General features: G+C 37.1%; 1 protein-coding gene across 15 annotated transcripts in view; it reads left to right on the top strand.

The window, feature by feature from the left end:
• Positions 1 to 19,381, top strand: part of LOC126848906 (microtubule-actin cross-linking factor 1) — a 100,295-nt gene that overhangs the window by 42,432 nt on the left and 38,482 nt on the right. For 7 of the 15 annotated variants that reach the window (XM_050590217.1, XM_050590216.1, XM_050590221.1 and 4 more), the window contains 7 exons: positions 7,487 to 7,766; positions 8,519 to 8,969; positions 9,043 to 9,300; positions 9,705 to 10,278; positions 10,695 to 11,165; positions 11,245 to 12,450; positions 12,534 to 12,617. In XM_050590217.1, coding sequence (XP_050446174.1) covers positions 7,487 to 7,766; positions 8,519 to 8,969; positions 9,043 to 9,300; positions 9,705 to 10,278; positions 10,695 to 11,165; positions 11,245 to 12,450; positions 12,534 to 12,617 — 3,324 coding nt within the window. Of the gene's footprint in view, positions 1 to 1,562; positions 1,820 to 2,317; positions 2,810 to 3,637; positions 3,862 to 7,486; positions 7,767 to 8,518; positions 8,970 to 9,042; positions 9,301 to 9,704; positions 10,279 to 10,488; positions 10,513 to 10,694; positions 11,166 to 11,244; positions 12,451 to 12,533; positions 12,618 to 13,748; positions 13,971 to 19,168; positions 19,285 to 19,381 lie in introns of those variants that run through there. The other 8 variants (XM_050590210.1, XM_050590211.1, XM_050590208.1 and 5 more) reach the window with 5 other exon arrangements.

Raw genomic sequence — 19,381 nt, 5'->3', positions numbered from 1 at the left:
TGGTTCACGAGAGTCGGAAGCGTATCGATGCCAATTTATGATGTTGCGTGACATATCTTAATTCATCAAACAACTTATTAACCTTGCTTGTGGCATTCTTAAACACTTACAATTGGTTCGGAATGTGCGGTCCAAACAAGGGCCCACGCTATTCCAAAAACGACGAGATTATTAGTTCGTTAGAAATCCTACGTATCAGCTGATGCAAATGACATTTGCATATTTTGCGAATATAGTTTCTGCATAGATTACCTATCTACGTATCTATCATATCGAATAATTATACGTAATAATACGTCTGTTTCTGCGACTTGTTATTTGTTATGAATCTTAAATAACGCTCATCTAAATCCCTCTTTTCAAATATCTTTTAAATATCTTTATCTCTGAAATACTTATCTTTTTAATTCAAAAAACGTAAAGCTAGCACAATTATATATAATAATTATTGTTTTCATTTATATATGCGAACAATATATCTGCCATCTTGCGATTGTTTTTCATGACTCTCATATTTTTATGCTCTTATCGTTATCACCACATGTGCTTAGGAATACAGTGTTATCAGACGTTTACCGAAACTCTCTTGATGATGTCACTAATTGTAAGACGCAAGGATTGCTGCTCGATTCGCTTCCTTTTAAGGCCCGTCGCGAAGGAATCTCGGTCTTTATCAAGGTCGCGTTCCCGATCGCGGTTCGACCTTGATATCGAGATAACCAACTCCACCGCTCACGCGTGAATTATGCACGGTACCGTTCGAGACCCTGACGGAATGTCGTGGGTCGCGGAAAGATACGTATAATACACGTATTTGCGCACGTGTTTGTACGCCGGTGGAACGCGAAATCTCTAGAAAAGGAAAAGGAGGAAGGACGCGCGACGATGACGTCCCGACGACGAGGAGGAGGAGGAAGCCGATCATAATCCGAGCTTCCACTGCACGCGAAGTCGATCGAGCGAAAACGCATGCGCGATCCAGAAGAGATTGGCGATGTATAATGAAGTGCATTAATGACCGAATCTATGATCTCTCTTTCTTTATCGTGCTATCGTGAGAAAATACAATTTGGGAGAGAGATATAATTGGGAGAGAATAATTAACATTATTAAGATATTTTTTTAAGTTATAAAAAAATAGCTATATGCGATGACTAAAAATGATAGAATTAGGAAAAGAAAAGGTCCAATTCTAAAAAAGTTTTTCAAGGTGTTCAGGTTCTAGAGAAATTAGAGAATTCTCAAGAATTTTTTTATAAATTTTGAATTGAATCCTGTTTTTCTAAGCTTGATGAATATCGATAACAGATATCGAGAACGATTTAACTAAAATAAAGAAAAAAAAACCAATGATTGTAAACATCAAGTTTATTTTGAATCAATGACATAAGGAGCATAAGGTGGACGCATGGTACACCACGCGACGAGGTGCGACGAAGCGTGAGGTAACGTCAGGTGGGTGGGTGGTGATGGCAAAAAAGGTGGGAGAGCAGAAGTGCCAGAGAGGAGAGGGGGAGAAACGTCTCTCACCTGTGCGCATTTCGTTGGCCTACTCTCGCCACGACGGCCGGATGCTACGCGGCGATCGTCCGGCGTGTCGCGCATAGAGTTCGCTCGCCCGTCGCCGGTTGGATTATCATTTTCTATCATCACCGTAGTCGCTGTCTTCGTCCTCATTAGTGCTCGTGATCGTGTCGTGCGTGGTCAGTTGTCAGTTCGCGAGATTAGGTGATTCAGGAAAAAGAGAGAGAGAGAGAGAGACAGAGATCGTCGCGCATGATGTTGACGACGTCGAGTGCGCGTCGAATATCTTTCACAGGTCCGTGTTGTCAAAGAGAGAGAGAGAGAGAGAGAAAGCAAATTGTCATAACATTCGCACCAGCCCGCTCTACTGTCTCTAACCGGGCGCGGTTCCGCTTTACGGCGCCTGGTTAACGTGCCGGCGCGAACGAGCTACAGTTAGCGCGATACTTGACTCTACCGACAAGATGCCATTAAAAAGGCGTATTTAATCAGCCATGGATAAATTTTTACGATTGTCAAATTGACTGTCAACGAGTACTTTAAATGATCTCATGATGATAAAGATGTATCATGGTGACTGTAGCTCGTATTCTTCGGTTTGTCTTGTTCTTGATTCCAAACGTCAAAATATAATGATCTTTAATCTTCTCGGCTCATGGTTGAATTAGAATATCTATGGCTGTTTGATTTTTATTTTACACTAACATTTTGAATTTCGCAATTATATATCAAATATGTTGAAACTCATACGATCATACTTGGACGATAAAATAAACGAGAGTTAATGATACTTTTTATTATCACGCTAAATATTGTTATACGATGTTTGAACGTAATTCCATCTTGCTGGGCAAATACGCATTGCTCGACATCGCACGGTCTCATTTATTTAAATGCGGACTAACGTAGTACATTCACGTGGAAAACACAAACAGCGAGCGGTCTGGTGCGACGCGGTGCTGTGTATCACGTACGTATGTAAATGAACAGTTGTAGCTCGCGGACGAGTCGCGGTTTGAACGAATCTCGGTCCGAGGAGAGCCGGGGCAGGAAGAGAGCGATAAGCACGAGTGTGGGATACACGCCCCGTGACCCACAAAAAAAAAAGAAAAGAAAAAAACAATGTCGATCTATCGATTCAGCAAGGGAGGTAGGCTGTTCGTGCAAGGCACGAGGGAGGACGACAAACGAGACGATGGCGTTTCACCCAGTCCAACGGGATCGCGCTCCGCCGACGATCTGCGAGCTATATACACGAAGCGCCGATTGTCGACCGAGGTCTTAGGTAGCGTTTCGAAATCGAGGAGAAACGGGGGAAAGGATTCACGTTGACGTCGCGCTGACAGGAACGACGCTCTAACAGAGAGACTTGACTAGGAATTTCTTGACGTTTGCCGGAGGAGTCGTGACTATTTCGCGAGTACTAATTAGCAATTAGCTTAAAAACAATCTCTCTGAGAGAGTGATTGTTATCTTTAATTAATTGGTCTTTACTGAAACAATGAGAAATTATGAATAGTACAGATACAATTAAGATTGTTTAACTTTTTCGTGCTGAGAAAACACGATCAAATATATTTATATAATAAAATAAATATATTTGATCGTGTTTTTTTTTTATTGTAATGAAGAATAAAATACTGCTATGTGATCTATGAAATTTTCTCAATAGAATTATGGACACTTCTGATTGTAAGTTGTTGCAACAACGGGTATATCGCTAGCATCGATATACTCGGCGTGCAATAGTTTTCTCTCCAATGTTTCTGAGGGGATCTTTTCTCAACGAGATGTAATGAGCTGTTACATCATCGTGACTTAAAGAGGCACATCTACCTCACTCAAGCTAGACTCAATCGCAGTTTACCGTATTTTGCGAAGTTAAATGGAGATAATTTTGCTTCTGGTAGGCAAGACGCGCACCTGTAGATTGCATGCAGTTCATAGAAATCGGAAAATAATAAATGGCAATTGTAGACGCATTTATCGTAGATATCCAACAGCGTTGCTTAATGTTAGCGCATCGTCAAACGAATCCTTTCCCAAGTTCGATCGAGCGCGAAACCGGTGCTCGGTTCAACGATCCGTTTCACGATCGTTCGCTCGCTCGTAGGTTCGTCGATCGAATCGACGAAAACATCGAGACGCGGTGAGAATGGCACAAAGCGCATCGTCACTCGCATTGTTCGTAAAACGACGACTTTGACACGCGGCGAGGAGCGCAGCGTCGCTGAAGACCTGACGAAACGCGCTCATCCGAGGTATCTGCAGGAAGCTGCAAGTGTATCGACGACGGCCATAACTCGGCATACTCCAACGAAACCGAAAACCGTTCGGGTAAGCGTTCCTATCGCGGAAAATTGCCGAGAGATTCTTTATTACTAGTAATTGGATTATACAGTGTATTTGATTCAAGTATTATTATTTTTTTTTTTTAATAATAGAGTCATATATAAAATGATTTTGAATAAAAGTTATTTCATTTAATAACGACAAAGGAAAATGAAGTTATTTTTTCTTAAATGTTGTTCAGCACAGTTTTATTTTTTTTTTTAAATGGAATAATATTTATATTTTACGTTTTGTAAGCTATTTTATGACAAATTCGATTATGTGCAATAAAGTGAGATTTTCATAAGATGGTTGCTGATATTACTCGTATTCTTTTAAGTACGAGTGGAAAAGGAAAATATTTCTAATAAAAGTCTTTATTAATCTTAAATTAAAATATTGGTAAAACGACACAGATGCAATATCTCGTAAACTACTATTAAAGATCATTAAACATTTTACTTTATTGTACATTATCGAATCTGTCATAAACTATCTCACAAAATTATAAATAAAATACATACATTATTCCATTAAAAAAAGAAAATTCATAGAAAACATAAAAAATAATATAAAATTTTTGTTTAAGCTATTATGTAAATCTTAAGCACGCAATAACTCTCATTCGATACATTTTTTAATAAAACTCTATTATTATTAAAAAAAAAAATAGTATATACACTTAAACAAAACATACTGTATATTCAATCGAGAAGACTAATATTGCAACAATTGACAGTTTTGATTTAATTATTGAGCATGTCTACAATCAAGTAATCTATATTTGGTGAGCATAGCTGAAAATAAGGCAAGCACGATAATGTTTTCTTGAATCTTTCAGAGAGCTGGAAAAGAACCCTTCTCGTAAAAACATCAAACGCTCTCTCAAAAGAAACACTCTCTCTCGTCGTAACGGACGCGTCGCCTTAATTAGGATTAGAACGCTTGCAACGGCCCGTTTCACGGCATCGCTCCCGCATTAGCTCTATTACCGTTCTGTTCATAATCCGTTATTTTGCTTCTGCGAAATTAACACTTGGCGAGAGAGATATATATTATTTTCCTCGTGTCATTTAATCTGGACGAACGCGTACGGGACGTTAATTGTAGTGGCATATGAAAAACGAAAGTCGGCGAAAATGCGGTTTCTATACTTATTTGTCGATAGCTGCTTTCGATGCTTACTCAACATAACTACGACAGACGAGATTCGCGAGGATCAAGTTTGGAAGACACGATAGCCGGTATCTTCGATGTTCTCGTTGAAAGTATGTTCATTTATGGCAATCGATAAATTAGGGTGTCGAGTCCCTACAATTCTCAGAGATTTCTCTTGTACCTGGAAAAATCGGAGAATGATTAAAGAATTTGATTGGCGATTCGGGGAATCTTTAAACAAATTTTTTCTCTTTAATAATTTTCTCTCATATTGTTAACAATCGGCGAGCCAAGTGAATTACAGCGTTTAGAATATATATATATATATATTTATATATATATGTATGTATGTATCTTTGTTTTTATATATTCAATTATATTTCAATAATTATTTATATTCAATGTAACGAAAAATTGAATATTACAGTACATATTTTTTGATGTAATTTTTAATGATAAAAAAATGAAAATGTTATAAAAATGGAAAATGTTTATTTTACGAGTTATTCGTGTTTTTCAGTTCACATTTATAAATCTAGAAAAAAATAAAAATTTGAGAAGCTCTGTTTTTTTTTGTATGAGTGAAAAACATGAGAAAATGCATACAATAAAAAAATTTATTTTAGAAAATGGCGTCAAAAAGAAATTTTTTAAAATATTCACTTGGTCTGGAATTTTTAGCAAAAATACCTGAAAGATTAAGAAATTTTTAGAGAATTTTTTTACAAGATTTGAGTAGATATCCAGATAGAAAAAAAAATGAAATTATCTCGACGATCGAAGAGTTTACGCCGGCATCTTTTCGCAACCTGTTGCTGCGAATTGCGTAGGTTGGGAAAACAGATGACACAGTCGGAACGGCTGTACTCATCCGAATAAACGCATATCTCACACACGCGAGAAACCACGATGACCCGAATATTAACGCCGGCCTTTATCAATGCCAATGGCAGCAACAGTCTCAAATGGATGTGATCTCAATTTCAGCCAGTCGGTACCAATGTCAAGTCTATTGCCAACGATATTTGTCTCTATTATTTCACTACTTGAGCGAGTTTGGTAGTTGGCCAGGCGGTCAAGTGCTCTTTCATCGTTAAATAACTAAGAGAGCTCGTAGTAGGAAAATCTCCGAGATATAAGAATAATTTGATATAAATTAACTTACAATTTCATTTCATTAAGCTATAAGAATTTTTATTGAAAAGAGAGAAGCGTAAATATTCCCTTTCTTCTTTCTTCCATATTTATATCAGATTTTTAAATGTTTGTGCACTTTAATTGAATAATTGAATGCTTTATTTCTCAAATATTGATGAAGTCAAGCATGTGGTTTACTATATTATTATTAAGTTAAAATTATCTCGAAATAAAATATGAATGAAACATGAAAGACACGTGGCAAGATATAGGAAGAAAGCTTATCTTCAGCTGTTTCTCCCTCCCTGTTTTATATACCTGGAAATAGAAATATAATAATTCTGTTGCGTTATTATTGAAATAATACTTGTTTTAGATGGTTTTTTTCTTTCGCTGAAGAAAGAATATTACATTTTCATCGGTTACTATTTTACGTACAAATTAAAATGTGAACATGACAATTGCGTTGATTCAGTGAACGTAAACGAGAGATACGCCTTAGGTAACAATGATACGTAATTTCTGGTAATCGATAAATACGTAACTCTGGAAAATGCAGGAAGGAGATATACATAGATAGTTGTATATAGGCATGATATAACATATATATATATATATATATATATATATATATATATATATATATATACTTAAGATAAGATAACTCTCTTGGTGTTAAAATAAGACGTGAGAAACTGAAAACTATCTTAATACACAAAAATCATATTCACCTGAGAGTTTGGAATTTTTTTGCTCTATATATTCATGAATTTTTACATTATTGTAATAAATCTAAAAATCAATACATATAAAATTAAAATTTAATTAATAATATTTTAATCGTGCGATTAAAGTCGTGACTCGTTTTCTCGGCGCCGGCCGCCTAGCGAAATGTCAATAGTTCTTGAAAGGTTGCAGCATTCAGTTTCTATTAATGTCAAATTCGAAATTGTAACGGTGAAACATTACGAATACATGTATAACATTTATATAATGATTTCATGCTTGATAATTTTAAATTAAATTGGTCTTAGCTTTCGCAACAATAAACGTTCATCAAATATTTCACTATATTTATTGGAGAGATTTTTCAGAGATTACTATTTATTAAAAAAACTTTCATTTTATTTCCCAAATGAGCGTTGCAGCGTATATTTTATTGATTTCGTTTTTGTTTATTGCAAAAGTAAAATACAATAATAATACATTGGAGGTCGAATCATCATATATCGATATAAAACATTTATTTTTACGAAATAATTATCTTAAGAAAAATTTACAATATTATGTCAAGAAACTGATATTTTACATTCAATGTCTTTTTTTCTGTTTGCAGATATCGGACATAGTGGTGGGTCAGGAACCGAACGTGACAGCGCGCGAGGCTCTCCTGAGATGGGCTCGACGATCGACCGCCCGATATCCCGGAGTCCGGGTGACCGACTTCACTGGTTCCTGGCGGGACGGTTTGGCTTTCAGTGCTCTTCTCCATCGAAATCGGCCGGATCTCGTCGATTGGAGAACCGCGCGTTCAAGCCAGCCGCGCGAGCGACTCGATCGGGTCTTCTACGTCGCCGAGCGCGAGTACGGCGTTACGAGGCTTCTCGATCCAGAAGGTAACGATCGATTAAATGTATCTTACCGGGGTGCATCAGTTATTTCCAACATCGTTCAACAATGATTCACGATTGCGAATTGTTGTATTCATGTCATTCAGTTGGAAATTTAAAGCAGAAAAAGAGGAATAGGCTCGTTATAATTTCTCTGCAATCGTGTGTATTATTTTGGGCTTCTTGTGGCTTTATTATCTTACAAAGAGGCCTTTCACGATACAGTTCTGTCGTATCTCCTCTACGTTCACGTATACGTGCGTAAGGTATAGTTCCCTCGTGGATGGAACGTGGTGGCGGTGCACGTTCTTTCTGGTCACGGTACCTGATCAGAATCGTTTCCGGTCTCGGTTCGTATACCGTAACGTCGCGCCATCGGCAGTCATCGTAATTATGCTTTCTATATACTTGGGTCTCATAGATATAGATCTGACATTGGGGCGGGGAGGGGGAGGGGAGAATCAGGTTGCAAGGATAAGCGAAATGCAATCCACAGATAGATAGTATATCCATAATTCGATACGGCTTACTACGACAAGTTTAATTAGATTTCCATTGTAGATAGATAACATTTATTGTTCTTTAATGATCTTTTAAATATATCGGTAGCTTATCTCGGCGCTGATAACAAAATTATTTTTGTTCAAGATATAAGATTAAAAAAATGAGTCTGAAATGTAATAACGTTTAAAAAAAAAACACAATTTATTAAGTTTATTTTCTACATGTAATTATGCAATTTGTACATATATGTGCAGATGTTGATACCCCTGAACCGGACGAGAAGTCCTTGATAACGTACATCTCTTCGCTCTACGACGTGTTCCCGGAGCCGCCGGCCATTCACCCTCTATACGATGCTGAAGCGCAAAGACGATCCGCAGAGTATCGCGAACTCGCGACCTCGCTTCACATGTGGATTCGCGAAAAGGTGGTCCTCATGCAGGAACGATCCTTCCCGCCAACTCTGATCGAGATGAAGAAACTAGCAGCGGATAGTACCAAATTCAAAAACGAGGAGGTACCACCACGATACAGGGACAAACAGAGATTGACGTATATCTTTAGAGATCTGCAAAAGTACTTCGAGGCGGTGGGTGAAGTGGACATGGAACCGGAATTGCATATTGACGTTATAGACAAGAATTGGAATCGCCTGATGATGCTACATCAGGAACGCGAGCAATCTATTATTGATGAAATTAAACGGTACGTATAATTCTCATAATATATTAATTAAATGTAAATATCTGTATGCCTGATTACGCATGTTGATTGACAGACTTGAGCGTCTTCAACGACTCGCCGAGAAAGTGCATCGCGAGATGAAAACGACCGATAACAGGCTAGAGGAACTCGAGCGACGCGTAGAGGATGAAGCTCGCAAGCTCGACCGCCTTCATCCTTTGGAGGCGAAACATGCAGTGGATTTGTTGGAACAGGACATACGTAGCACAGAAATCCAGATACAAAATATATTCACCGATGTGCATACTCTTACGGAGGGTAGATACAGTCAAGCGCCCGAGCTTCATAAAAGGTAAAGCAATGATGTTTTTATTTTACATGTTTTATCACAAATAAATTAAAAGATTTACTCTCTGAAATATTAATATGCAATTAAGATGCATCATCCGCGTAACGTGTGCTTATTTCTCGTATTCACGTTGTTTCTACTCTCATTATCTTTGCTAATGAGTGAATTATTAGCGCGCTTTTCATAACAGCTTTCGACTACTTAATCTTATTGCACACTTTCTGCGATTTTCAAATTATCTCGTATTATTTAAATATATTTCTGAATTTAACAGAGTTTCTAGACATATATTGTCTTAGATTCACGTTTAGCCAATAATGTGTTTTAATAATATTAATTAATGTGATAGATAGCATAAATCAATATAATACTTGCTGTTGGCAAATATATTTCCATCTGATTTTTAGAGTGCAGAAACTGCATCAAAGATGGGTCGTATTACGATCACTCTTACACAGGCGTCTAGTACAACCGCTCTCCGTGGTTTCCTTCCCCGTTGAGGAGCGCGTTGTCACAAAACATCGCACTACGGTTCATGAGACGCGATTGGTCGACACTAATCCTCATTTCCGTGCGTTACACGATTGCATAGATTGGTGTAAGACCAAACTGAAGCATCTGCAAGAAGCGGATTATGGATCGGATCTGCCTAGCGTGCAAAATGAATTAGACGTACATCAGAGAGAGCACAAGAACATTGATCAGTTCCAAGACAAGGTTGACAAGTGCGTGCAGGCGAAGAACAATTTCCACGGCGAAGAGCTCACGTTGTACAGCCAGCATCTCAGCACTCTGCAGAAGCTTTACGCTGAGCTTCTTGCTGTATCGAACAAAAGACTCTCCGATTTGGACATCCTACACGATTTCATACAATCGGCAACTGGTGAACTAGTTTGGTTGAACGCTAAGGAGGAAACCGAAGTCACGCGCGATTGGAGCGATAAGAATCTTAATGTACAGAGTATTGAGCAATATTACGAGGTTAGTTATAAAATATTTCTTTTAAAAGAAATGATAGAAATGCAATTTTGCAATATTACAGTTTTTGTAAGATCTAAGATCTAAATCTAGATATAAGTTAATATACATAATGTCGTTGAATTTAAGTCATCTTTATGATGACCGTTACTAATAGTATTTCTTGTTTTGTTGAATTGAATTAATAAATTGGAGATTTTCTTTTTTCTAAAGCAAACGTATGGATCGGGCATAGAGGTAAAGAATATTGAAAAATATACACTTATACTTTTGAATTTTTAATCTGGCATTTAATTATGTTAGATATTATTTCCATTAATTTTTTTAATTACAAAATTATTTGGCTTAATTTTTGATTAAAATTATACTCTCAAATTTTATGCATATTATGAATCGGAAATATATATTTTTGCTTGCAGTCTTTAATGAGCGATTTGGAGAAACGCGAGATACAATTTTCGGCAGTGCAAGATCGCGGTGAAGCATTAATTCTTCAGCATCATCCCGCGGCAAAAACTATCGAAGCTTACATGTCCGCGATGCAAACTCAATGGGCTTGGCTGTTACAACTCACATTGTGTCTCGAGGTGCATTTGAGACATGCCGCACAAAATCAACAATTCTTCAAAGACATTCAGCAAACCGAACAGTTGATCTCTAAACACGATGAAACATTGAATACCATTTACTCGCAATCTGATTTCTCGTTGGATGAGGGAGAACGCCTCTTGAAGGGTATGCAAGAGTTGCGCGAGGAACTCAATAATTGTCACATTCATGTGCAGAGACTTGTGGAGAGAGCAAAGGACATCGTTCCGATGAAGCAACGCAAGCAACCTGTTGTACGACCATTACAGGTCACTTGTATCTGTAACTATAAACAAGTCAATGTAAGTATTGTTTACAATATTTCTTAATTTGGAGAAATGGCATTTTGAATATATAATCTTATCTATATAATTTTTTTAGATGTCTATCGAGAAAGGAGAACAATGTACATTATATGACAATTCTGGCAGAGTAAAGTGGCGCGTCAAAAATACGCAGGGTGTGGAATCTCCTGTACCGGGTGTTTGCTTCGCGTTACAACCTCCTGATAAAGAAGCATTGGATGCCGCGGAAAGATTAAGACGACAATATGACAGAAGCATTGCTCTCTGGCAACGAAAAGAATTGAGACTAAGACAAAACATGATATTTGCGACTATCAAAGTGGTTAAAGGTTGGGACTTGCCACAATTTTTGGCAATGGGACAAGATCAACGTACCGTTATCAGAAATGCGCTGAACGAAGACGCGAATAAATTGCTGTCTGAGGGAGATCCGGCAGATCCGCAGCTTAGAAGATTGAAACGAGAAATGGCGGATGTCAACCGACTTTTCGATGATTTCGAAAAACGCGCCAGGGCCGAAGAGGAATCGAAAAACGCCGGGCGCATTTTCAATGAACAAGCATCTTCGCTGCAACAAGCACTCGATGAAGCCGAGAGAATATTGAACACGCGCATAGCCGCGCCTTTACCTCGAGATCTTGATAGTCTGGAATATCTTGTATTGCAGCATAAGGATTATGAGCAAAATTTGCAACGCCTAGCGCCAGACGTGGAACAAATACAGCAGACATTCCGCGGAATCACCTTGAAGACTCCGGCGATGAGGAACAAGCTCGATAACATCACGACCAAGTGGAAACATCTATGGAATCTACATAACTTGTATATTGAGCGTTTGAAATGCATCGAGATTGTGTTATCTAGCCTCGAGGAAAATACGACAGCTATCTCCGATTTTGAGATCAAATTAGCTTCTTTTGGCGAACTACCTTCAGACATCAAGGGTCTTCAAAGCGTATTGGAGGATCTTATGGTTCTGCAGAACGCTATCGCGCATCAGCAGGTATCGGTGGATCAATTGAACGAAGATGCGCATAATGCGAGACGTCTCGTGGAGAAATCGAGACCAAATCATCGCGGTCCACATGGCGATATGGACAGATTGGACGCTGAGGTTAATAAATTGAACGCGCGTTGGACAAATGTCTGCGGACAGTTAGTCGACAGACTACGAAGCGCCGAAACTGCTTATGGATTGGCACAACAATATCAAAACTCGTATCAGAATGAAGTGGACTTTGTCGACGAATCGTACGGAAAACTTGAACTGGAGAACACAAAGGTAATGTTAGATTTTTATGATATATTATTCTTTCTTATGTATTATCAATGAGATTGTGAAATCATAAATCTTTATGGGTGTAGAATCTGCTGAGCAAGGTATTGGATCGCGCACCGGCAATCGAAGCGGTGAACATGACAGGCGGCAGATTGATTCGTGAAGGAAAGGTAATAACAAGTGGATCGTGATGTATAATTCGGTGCTAGTAAGCCTTATAGGTAGCCTTAGCTTACGGTGTGAATGCTTGCATGAATGGAGTTCTGCGTGTGTCTTACATACATACAGGTCTTATCACAACCACTATTTTACGGGTTTCGAGATTTTCAGAAATTATGTACGCGATGAACCTTCATTTAGCACTCGTCGGAGCGGCCGCTTTTTTTTAGCGACTGGGATATCGAGCAAGCAGTTGCAAAGCGCATTGAGACGCGCTGTATCTGTATATAAACATGAACGTTCCTTTACAGTCGAATCTGCTGCTGTTTTTTCAGCGTCTTCTTCACATCGACGATGTCACATTAATTTTCTACCTGTGGTAGAATTTTTTATTTATATTTGGGCCCCGTGCCATTAAACCGTCTTTTAACTGTCATTCATTAAATACTCACTTATGTAACACATGGGACGATAGAATTTGAAGCAGCGCGCATTTATAATATTACTGAACTTTCTCTCCTTTTTTAACTTTAATGGAATCCTCGTTAACTCAATTACATCAGAAGCACGGTTGAATGAGCTGCACGACCTCGTGTTTAGCGGCGATCTAGTGCCAATTTTTTTTTTTAATCTTAAACGCGCATATATCGCTTAAATGCTTTACAATATAATTGACACTTTTCCGAGAACTCTGAACTCTGGATAAACCATAGCATGCGTAAGGTGGAACCTGATTGAGTATATAATACATAATCGCGAAGATAGATATAATAAATCACGCTGACGATTATATTTCGACACGCACTTTAGGTGTATCCCTTTTTGTCATATTATTAATATTAATTGCAGCGCGATTTAATTAAGTGCTTTGCATACGCGCGATTACAATATAGTCCCCGAAATTATTCGAAGCATATTTAAAACTTAACTCTCGAGTAACTGGCAGCTATCATATTATTATGCACTTATTTCCTGAAACTACATTGGGTTGTCAAAATTATGCAAAGACCGCGATAACGATCCGCGTGGCAGTTCCAACGCCTCATCTCTCGCTGTCGCTTTCGGAGGCTAACGGTAATTGGCACACATACACACAGCGATCTAATTTCACTAACCATAACGGACTAACCGGAAACCCTTAGATCTACGGACAAAGGCTCCGAGCGTTCAAAGAACAATTGGAAGATATCTGCCCGTCGTTGGACGCGTCGGTGAAGAGGCCGCGAAGAGATTCCGTTATTACGGTCGATAATGTTGCGCGTGATCTAGATACGCTGAACCGGAGATATACGACCCTTGTGAACCTGCTCGAAGAACGGATTAGGCAATTGGTGTTATTACATCCTGAAGACATTTCCTTACAGGTGAGTTCACGTATATTATTTTCGTCGATTAAAATTATCTCTCAGAGGATATTGTATGCCATAGTTTTTGATGGCCTTGTGACATGGAGAAAGGCCATGAATCTTTAATAATATGCCATACAAAAGTCTTAAGAAAGCACACTCATATGTCATCTCATTGGAGTTGAAAGAATATTGAATAATCTGGTGTATGTATTTCTTCTCTCGTTGTTGTTGAGCAATCGAGAGTCAGCTCAAAATTGTTATAGGCGAACTGGTGGATATTTTAGATAATGTTTAACCTTTAAGCACATGTATATATGAGTGCGGCGTGTCGAAACGTGAACGGAATTAATGTTGGGAACCAAATCTCGACAAGGTCTGCAATTTGCATTGCTGATGGGCAAACGTCGAGAATCCAAGAAGTGGATCCACTGTTAAACTTTCGATCGTAACACTTCGATATTCGACAAGCGCTTCATTGCATGATCACGAATTAGAACTACTTCTAAGTCACGCGATTGTATTGTTCCTCGGCGAGAGTTTATTAACGTTATCCGAATACGAGTTTTATATTTTGATCCTTGTAAAATGTAGATACATTACTTTCCGAAAGGAAAAAGCACATATAAAAATTAAAAAATATCTTTTCTTTCTTATATATATAGCATAGTTAAAAAAAAAATTATATTAAACTAGAATTAGCTTGAAATAAATACATGAATAAGAATGTTCTTAATTATTATTACTCTTTAAAGAAAGCGCTTGCGATAATCGAATGAAAAAAGCCATAGATGTATTTTTTCAACATTAAAGACAAAAAGTAGTATAATTGCTGAAATAACGTTCGAAACTTTTCGACTTCCACGAACTACGAGTGACATAAGATTGAAATTAATGAGCGGAGATGAGACAAGCAGATATATGAACGAGCACTCTCATGATGAAAACCTGTATGCCCACATATCTCGCAGGTATAATTATATTCCGAATGACGACGGCATCAGAAATAGCGACTATTTTTCTCGTTAGTAATTCGCAGCAGTTCTTGCGAATCGTTGGGAAATCATACGTGGAAAGTGCCGGAAGGAGACTTTTTTCTTTTCTTTTCTTTTTTTTTTTTGTTTTAAATTGCCGCCGGTTTGTCGTCGAGTTCGTGCGTTATCACGTTCACGTTGATCACGTTGGTGCCTCAAGGCTTCTTTCGTCGTGACTGAGCGGAACAGCACTTTGACAGGCGACCGACTTTCATTCGATTAACGACTGCTTTTTGTCTTTCCCGCTCGTGTCGGTCTCGTGCGGGATCGATAGGGCCGGCCGGCGCAAAGACAGAACGATAGAGGAGCAGTGGCGGCGCGTTTATATCTATTGAGACTCCTATGTGTTTAATTAATTAATTTGAGTGGAAGGAAAAAATTGGAACAGATGTATATGTCTTTTGAGCGTGTATACATTTTATAATAATTAATTTTGTCACGAATCATAGAAAACGGAGATTGCACGAGTTTTGCTTGTGCATTCATTATCTCTTTATCGCCTTTACTTGAATATCATCATGCTTTGTTTTCTGTTAATTAAAATTTTTCATTTGAATTTTCCTAGTCAGAAATTAATAACATCCGCGGAATGAAAACACAATAAATTTTGAATATTGTTGTACAACGCACATATCGGTCAAAATCAGCTGAGCATCTTTCATGCTTGACATGTCCTCGAAATACGTGAGAAAATATCCAATAGATTGGCTTACATCAACAATAACTAAAAAACTTGCGAAACGAGTTTCTTTTTCTTTCCTTCTTTTTTTCCTTGGGAATAAAGGCGTAGTCGATTGCGTAACGCGCTCGATGAGGACCATTTAAATTGCAGATGATTAAATTGGCCAAGGCCGATTTTGAGCGAGTGTAATTCGCCAAAATCTTGAACGCGCAAAGCGCCCTGAACGCACCGCCAGTAGCGCCCACGCTTGAATGCGCCACTGGGGCGGCGTCTCGCGTCCGAGAGTAGCGTCACCGAGGAAGCCGCCGTAGTGAGAGACCGTCGGTCGCGCGGCTGACCGTCTACGTCGAGCATGCTCGCCGGTCGATTAAACTCGTCGTCCTTCTCGTCATCGTAGTGTTAGATAGAAACGTGACTCTGATGTGAGCGATCATCATGATCGTGCGAAAGGTACGAAAGGATGACATATCGCTTACTGTAACTCTGAAAACGAATGCCGGTAGAGATCCGAGGATTTATCAACGAAATTGGAGATAAAAATGATTCCGCGTGATCGAGTAATATAAATTGACAAAGAAAATTCACTACGAAAGTTATTACGGGGATAAGAGAGCGTGTTATGTTCGATGATTGAGAGTGTCAATCAAGTTATACATATGGGAATCCGATGATAGTGTTCACATTATTGTTGTTTGACAAATGAAGACTATAAGGCAATTAATCTTTTACCAGTCTGTTTTATTATTTTTAAGTGTCATTTAACGTGTGTTGAAAGTCTTATAATTATCACGTAAAATGACGCGATTTTGGAGTTTTAAGTTAACATATGTTAAAACAATTCGTAATTTTCTTTGTCTTCTCTGCGATCTTCAGGAAGAAAGTTTCTCTACAATCTCAATATTTATTTAGAGACACGAATTTAATTTTGCATTCTTCCATATGTTCCTTTAAGATGACATGAAATTGTGAGTGCGTAATCTTGCGAAATCGATACAAAATTCTTATACCGTGAAGTTACAATAATAAATAATTCTTGAGGACTTCTTTTTATGAGCAATGAATGTGTCATTCCTTATAATACTCTCTGGGTACTCTCTGGTAATACTTTTTTCATATATTTCACGATCGATGTTTATTATTATTACAAATATCGACTAACTTTATCACTAACATTCACATTTGGACTCGTGCTACTTTATTGTTGACGTATATTTGCATCTAGATTTTATCGAATGTACGCATATATACATATGCTTATATAAGTGAAATAAACCAGAATAAATAGAAGTTGTCAACATCTTTACATATTCACGGTATATTTAAAAAATTGAAATAAAAATGCCTTTTTTAAGGATTTTTTTTTATTTAAACAAAATTAAGAAGATTTGGGAATAATTCTCACGTATACGTATGACGTTTACGAAACTTTTTACTAATATTTGACGAAGTTATCGTTACACTCTTATCGCTACGCGATACGTTTGATTATATACGTCGATCCGACAAGGTAATGCCGTCTTTTATCAGTAGCACAATTTTTTCAAGCAATCGATTTTTTCGCGATGAAATATTATTAAATGTAGAAATACGGATGCATTCGCAGATGCGACAGACATTGCACTGATCAATTGAATTGTTATTTTCCCGGGAGAGCTCGCGTGTGTCCAACGCGTGCGTCTAAATAGCGGATTCTTATTTTAACGCGTGCACAGGGTGACCCACAAATACTGGCCGGTATATTTGGACGACAGTTTTCTAGATTGTACGCGGAATTGATTTCCGTATTTAAATTTTTTATGGATCTCTTGTTTTGGTATTTTGTTTACCAAGGAATCTTTTAATTTTAGTTGTTTGATTTCAAAATTTTACTAACGTTCTAAAATAAAAAAAAAATCGTCTCTCAATTTCCTTTATTTGATCTCTGTTTATGGTAACAATGTAAACCGATTCTTTCAGAAGAGCATACGTTTGTAAAATTACGTCAACGTGCATGACAATTCAACAGCGACGAAATTTTGTTTGACAGAAACACGAGGCTCGAAATACACATGCTATATGTATATATAGGATGTAGGCGAGTTGAATGACTTCTCGATTATTTTTTGAATGTGCAAATTCTAAATACAAATTTTAAATATATATTAATGTAATCGTGCAACCGGTAGAATAAAGTATATGATTTATAGTATCGATACGATCGAAGATCAGCGATTAATTAGAAATAATTTCTTCGATTGATGAACTTATATACATAAATCAATTATTTTGCTGGGTTGCTTTATGTTTTCAATTTTGTCGTTAATTTTAAATTTACCTTATTCAAATAAATTGATTAATTTGCCTTACATTAATGCAATTAACAATCATCATAGAGATGGAAATATTTGGTAATAGATTGACGTATTTTATCTTTATATGTATTGCCATAAATCAGTTTTGTTTTATTTTATTATTTATTATTATATTTATTATTATTATTATTAACGTTTTATTTTTTTTTTTGAGATTTATTTCAAGCATAATTTTGATCCTAATTTAGATAATTTTTTAATTTACTCACATTTATTAGTTGTGATTTCTTAAAATTCTTTCAAGATTTTATAGTCGGTTTTTAAACGATTTATATCAAACATTTCGATGGTATTTCCATCGCATATCATTTTACGTTTATATTAAAATTTATGTACATAGAAATAGATGAATTTTGCAAAATGATATTTTGGTTAACTAAATTATTTTTTTAATAATATTTCAAAAGCATCTCGGATTATTTTTCATTTCATGTCAGATCATACGAGTTCTCTCATATCTTGGGTTTACGTGTAGGACACCAACTGTGCCATGTTCGCGATGACAAGCTGATCGCGTGGATGTTTACGATGTATCCAAAATTATACATGAATTTGGTTTTGCGTTTGGAATTAGGTAATTAAAAGGAAGGCGCGCGCATTGCATCGCATTAAAATTTTGCGTAAGAATAGTAACGTGCGTCGCGAATATCGCTATATTTAAAAGTCCCGTCTCGGCTGAAAGAGCTCGCGTGGCACATGGTCCAATTCTATACTAGTTTCGCGAATGTAAACTTATGAGTCAACTCGTTTAAATACAAAGAGTCCATGGTTTTATGTGACGGACGATTAATTGTTGATGTAGGTGTCAATCCGAACTAAAGATCGATAGATCCACTCAGATGTATTCAGTGTTTTCGTAAAAACGATAATGACATTAGTTGCTCTCGTATAGATTTGATAAATGATGTCAAGAGAATAGATATTTTTTATAAATTTTATTTTTAAAAATATTTTATATTAAAAAAATAATTTTTATGATGATTTTATTGAGAAAAAATTGAGCGAGATTGTAAAATTAAATAAAGAATTTGTATAAAAGAGTGATCTCGCGGATACTAACACAGAGAAAAGTATATGTAATCATGTAAAGTGCATGTTTCATATATTTTAAAATGTTTTCTGCAAGTTGCACAATGTTTTTACTTTCAGCGTGTTCTTCAAGAACAAAGGCCACTGCGAACGTTCCGCACAGAGTTCAACATTTATGAAAGCACTACTAGCGAGGAGCGTTACACATCCACGACTACACACTACACCCAGTCGCAGTGAGTATGACTTGCGTTAAAAGCAATACGATTGAAGAGCTTATCTTCAAAATATGTCCAGTTTATACTTAGAAAATAGATTTAATTTTTTTTTACG

This window comes from Cataglyphis hispanica, chromosome 4 (genome assembly GCF_021464435.1).
Source record: "Cataglyphis hispanica isolate Lineage 1 chromosome 4, ULB_Chis1_1.0, whole genome shotgun sequence".
In the NCBI taxonomy this organism is placed as follows: domain Eukaryota; kingdom Metazoa; phylum Arthropoda; class Insecta; order Hymenoptera; family Formicidae; genus Cataglyphis; species Cataglyphis hispanica.
Note: the sequence above shows the minus strand (reverse complement) of the source record. Positions and strands in the feature narration are given on the sequence as shown.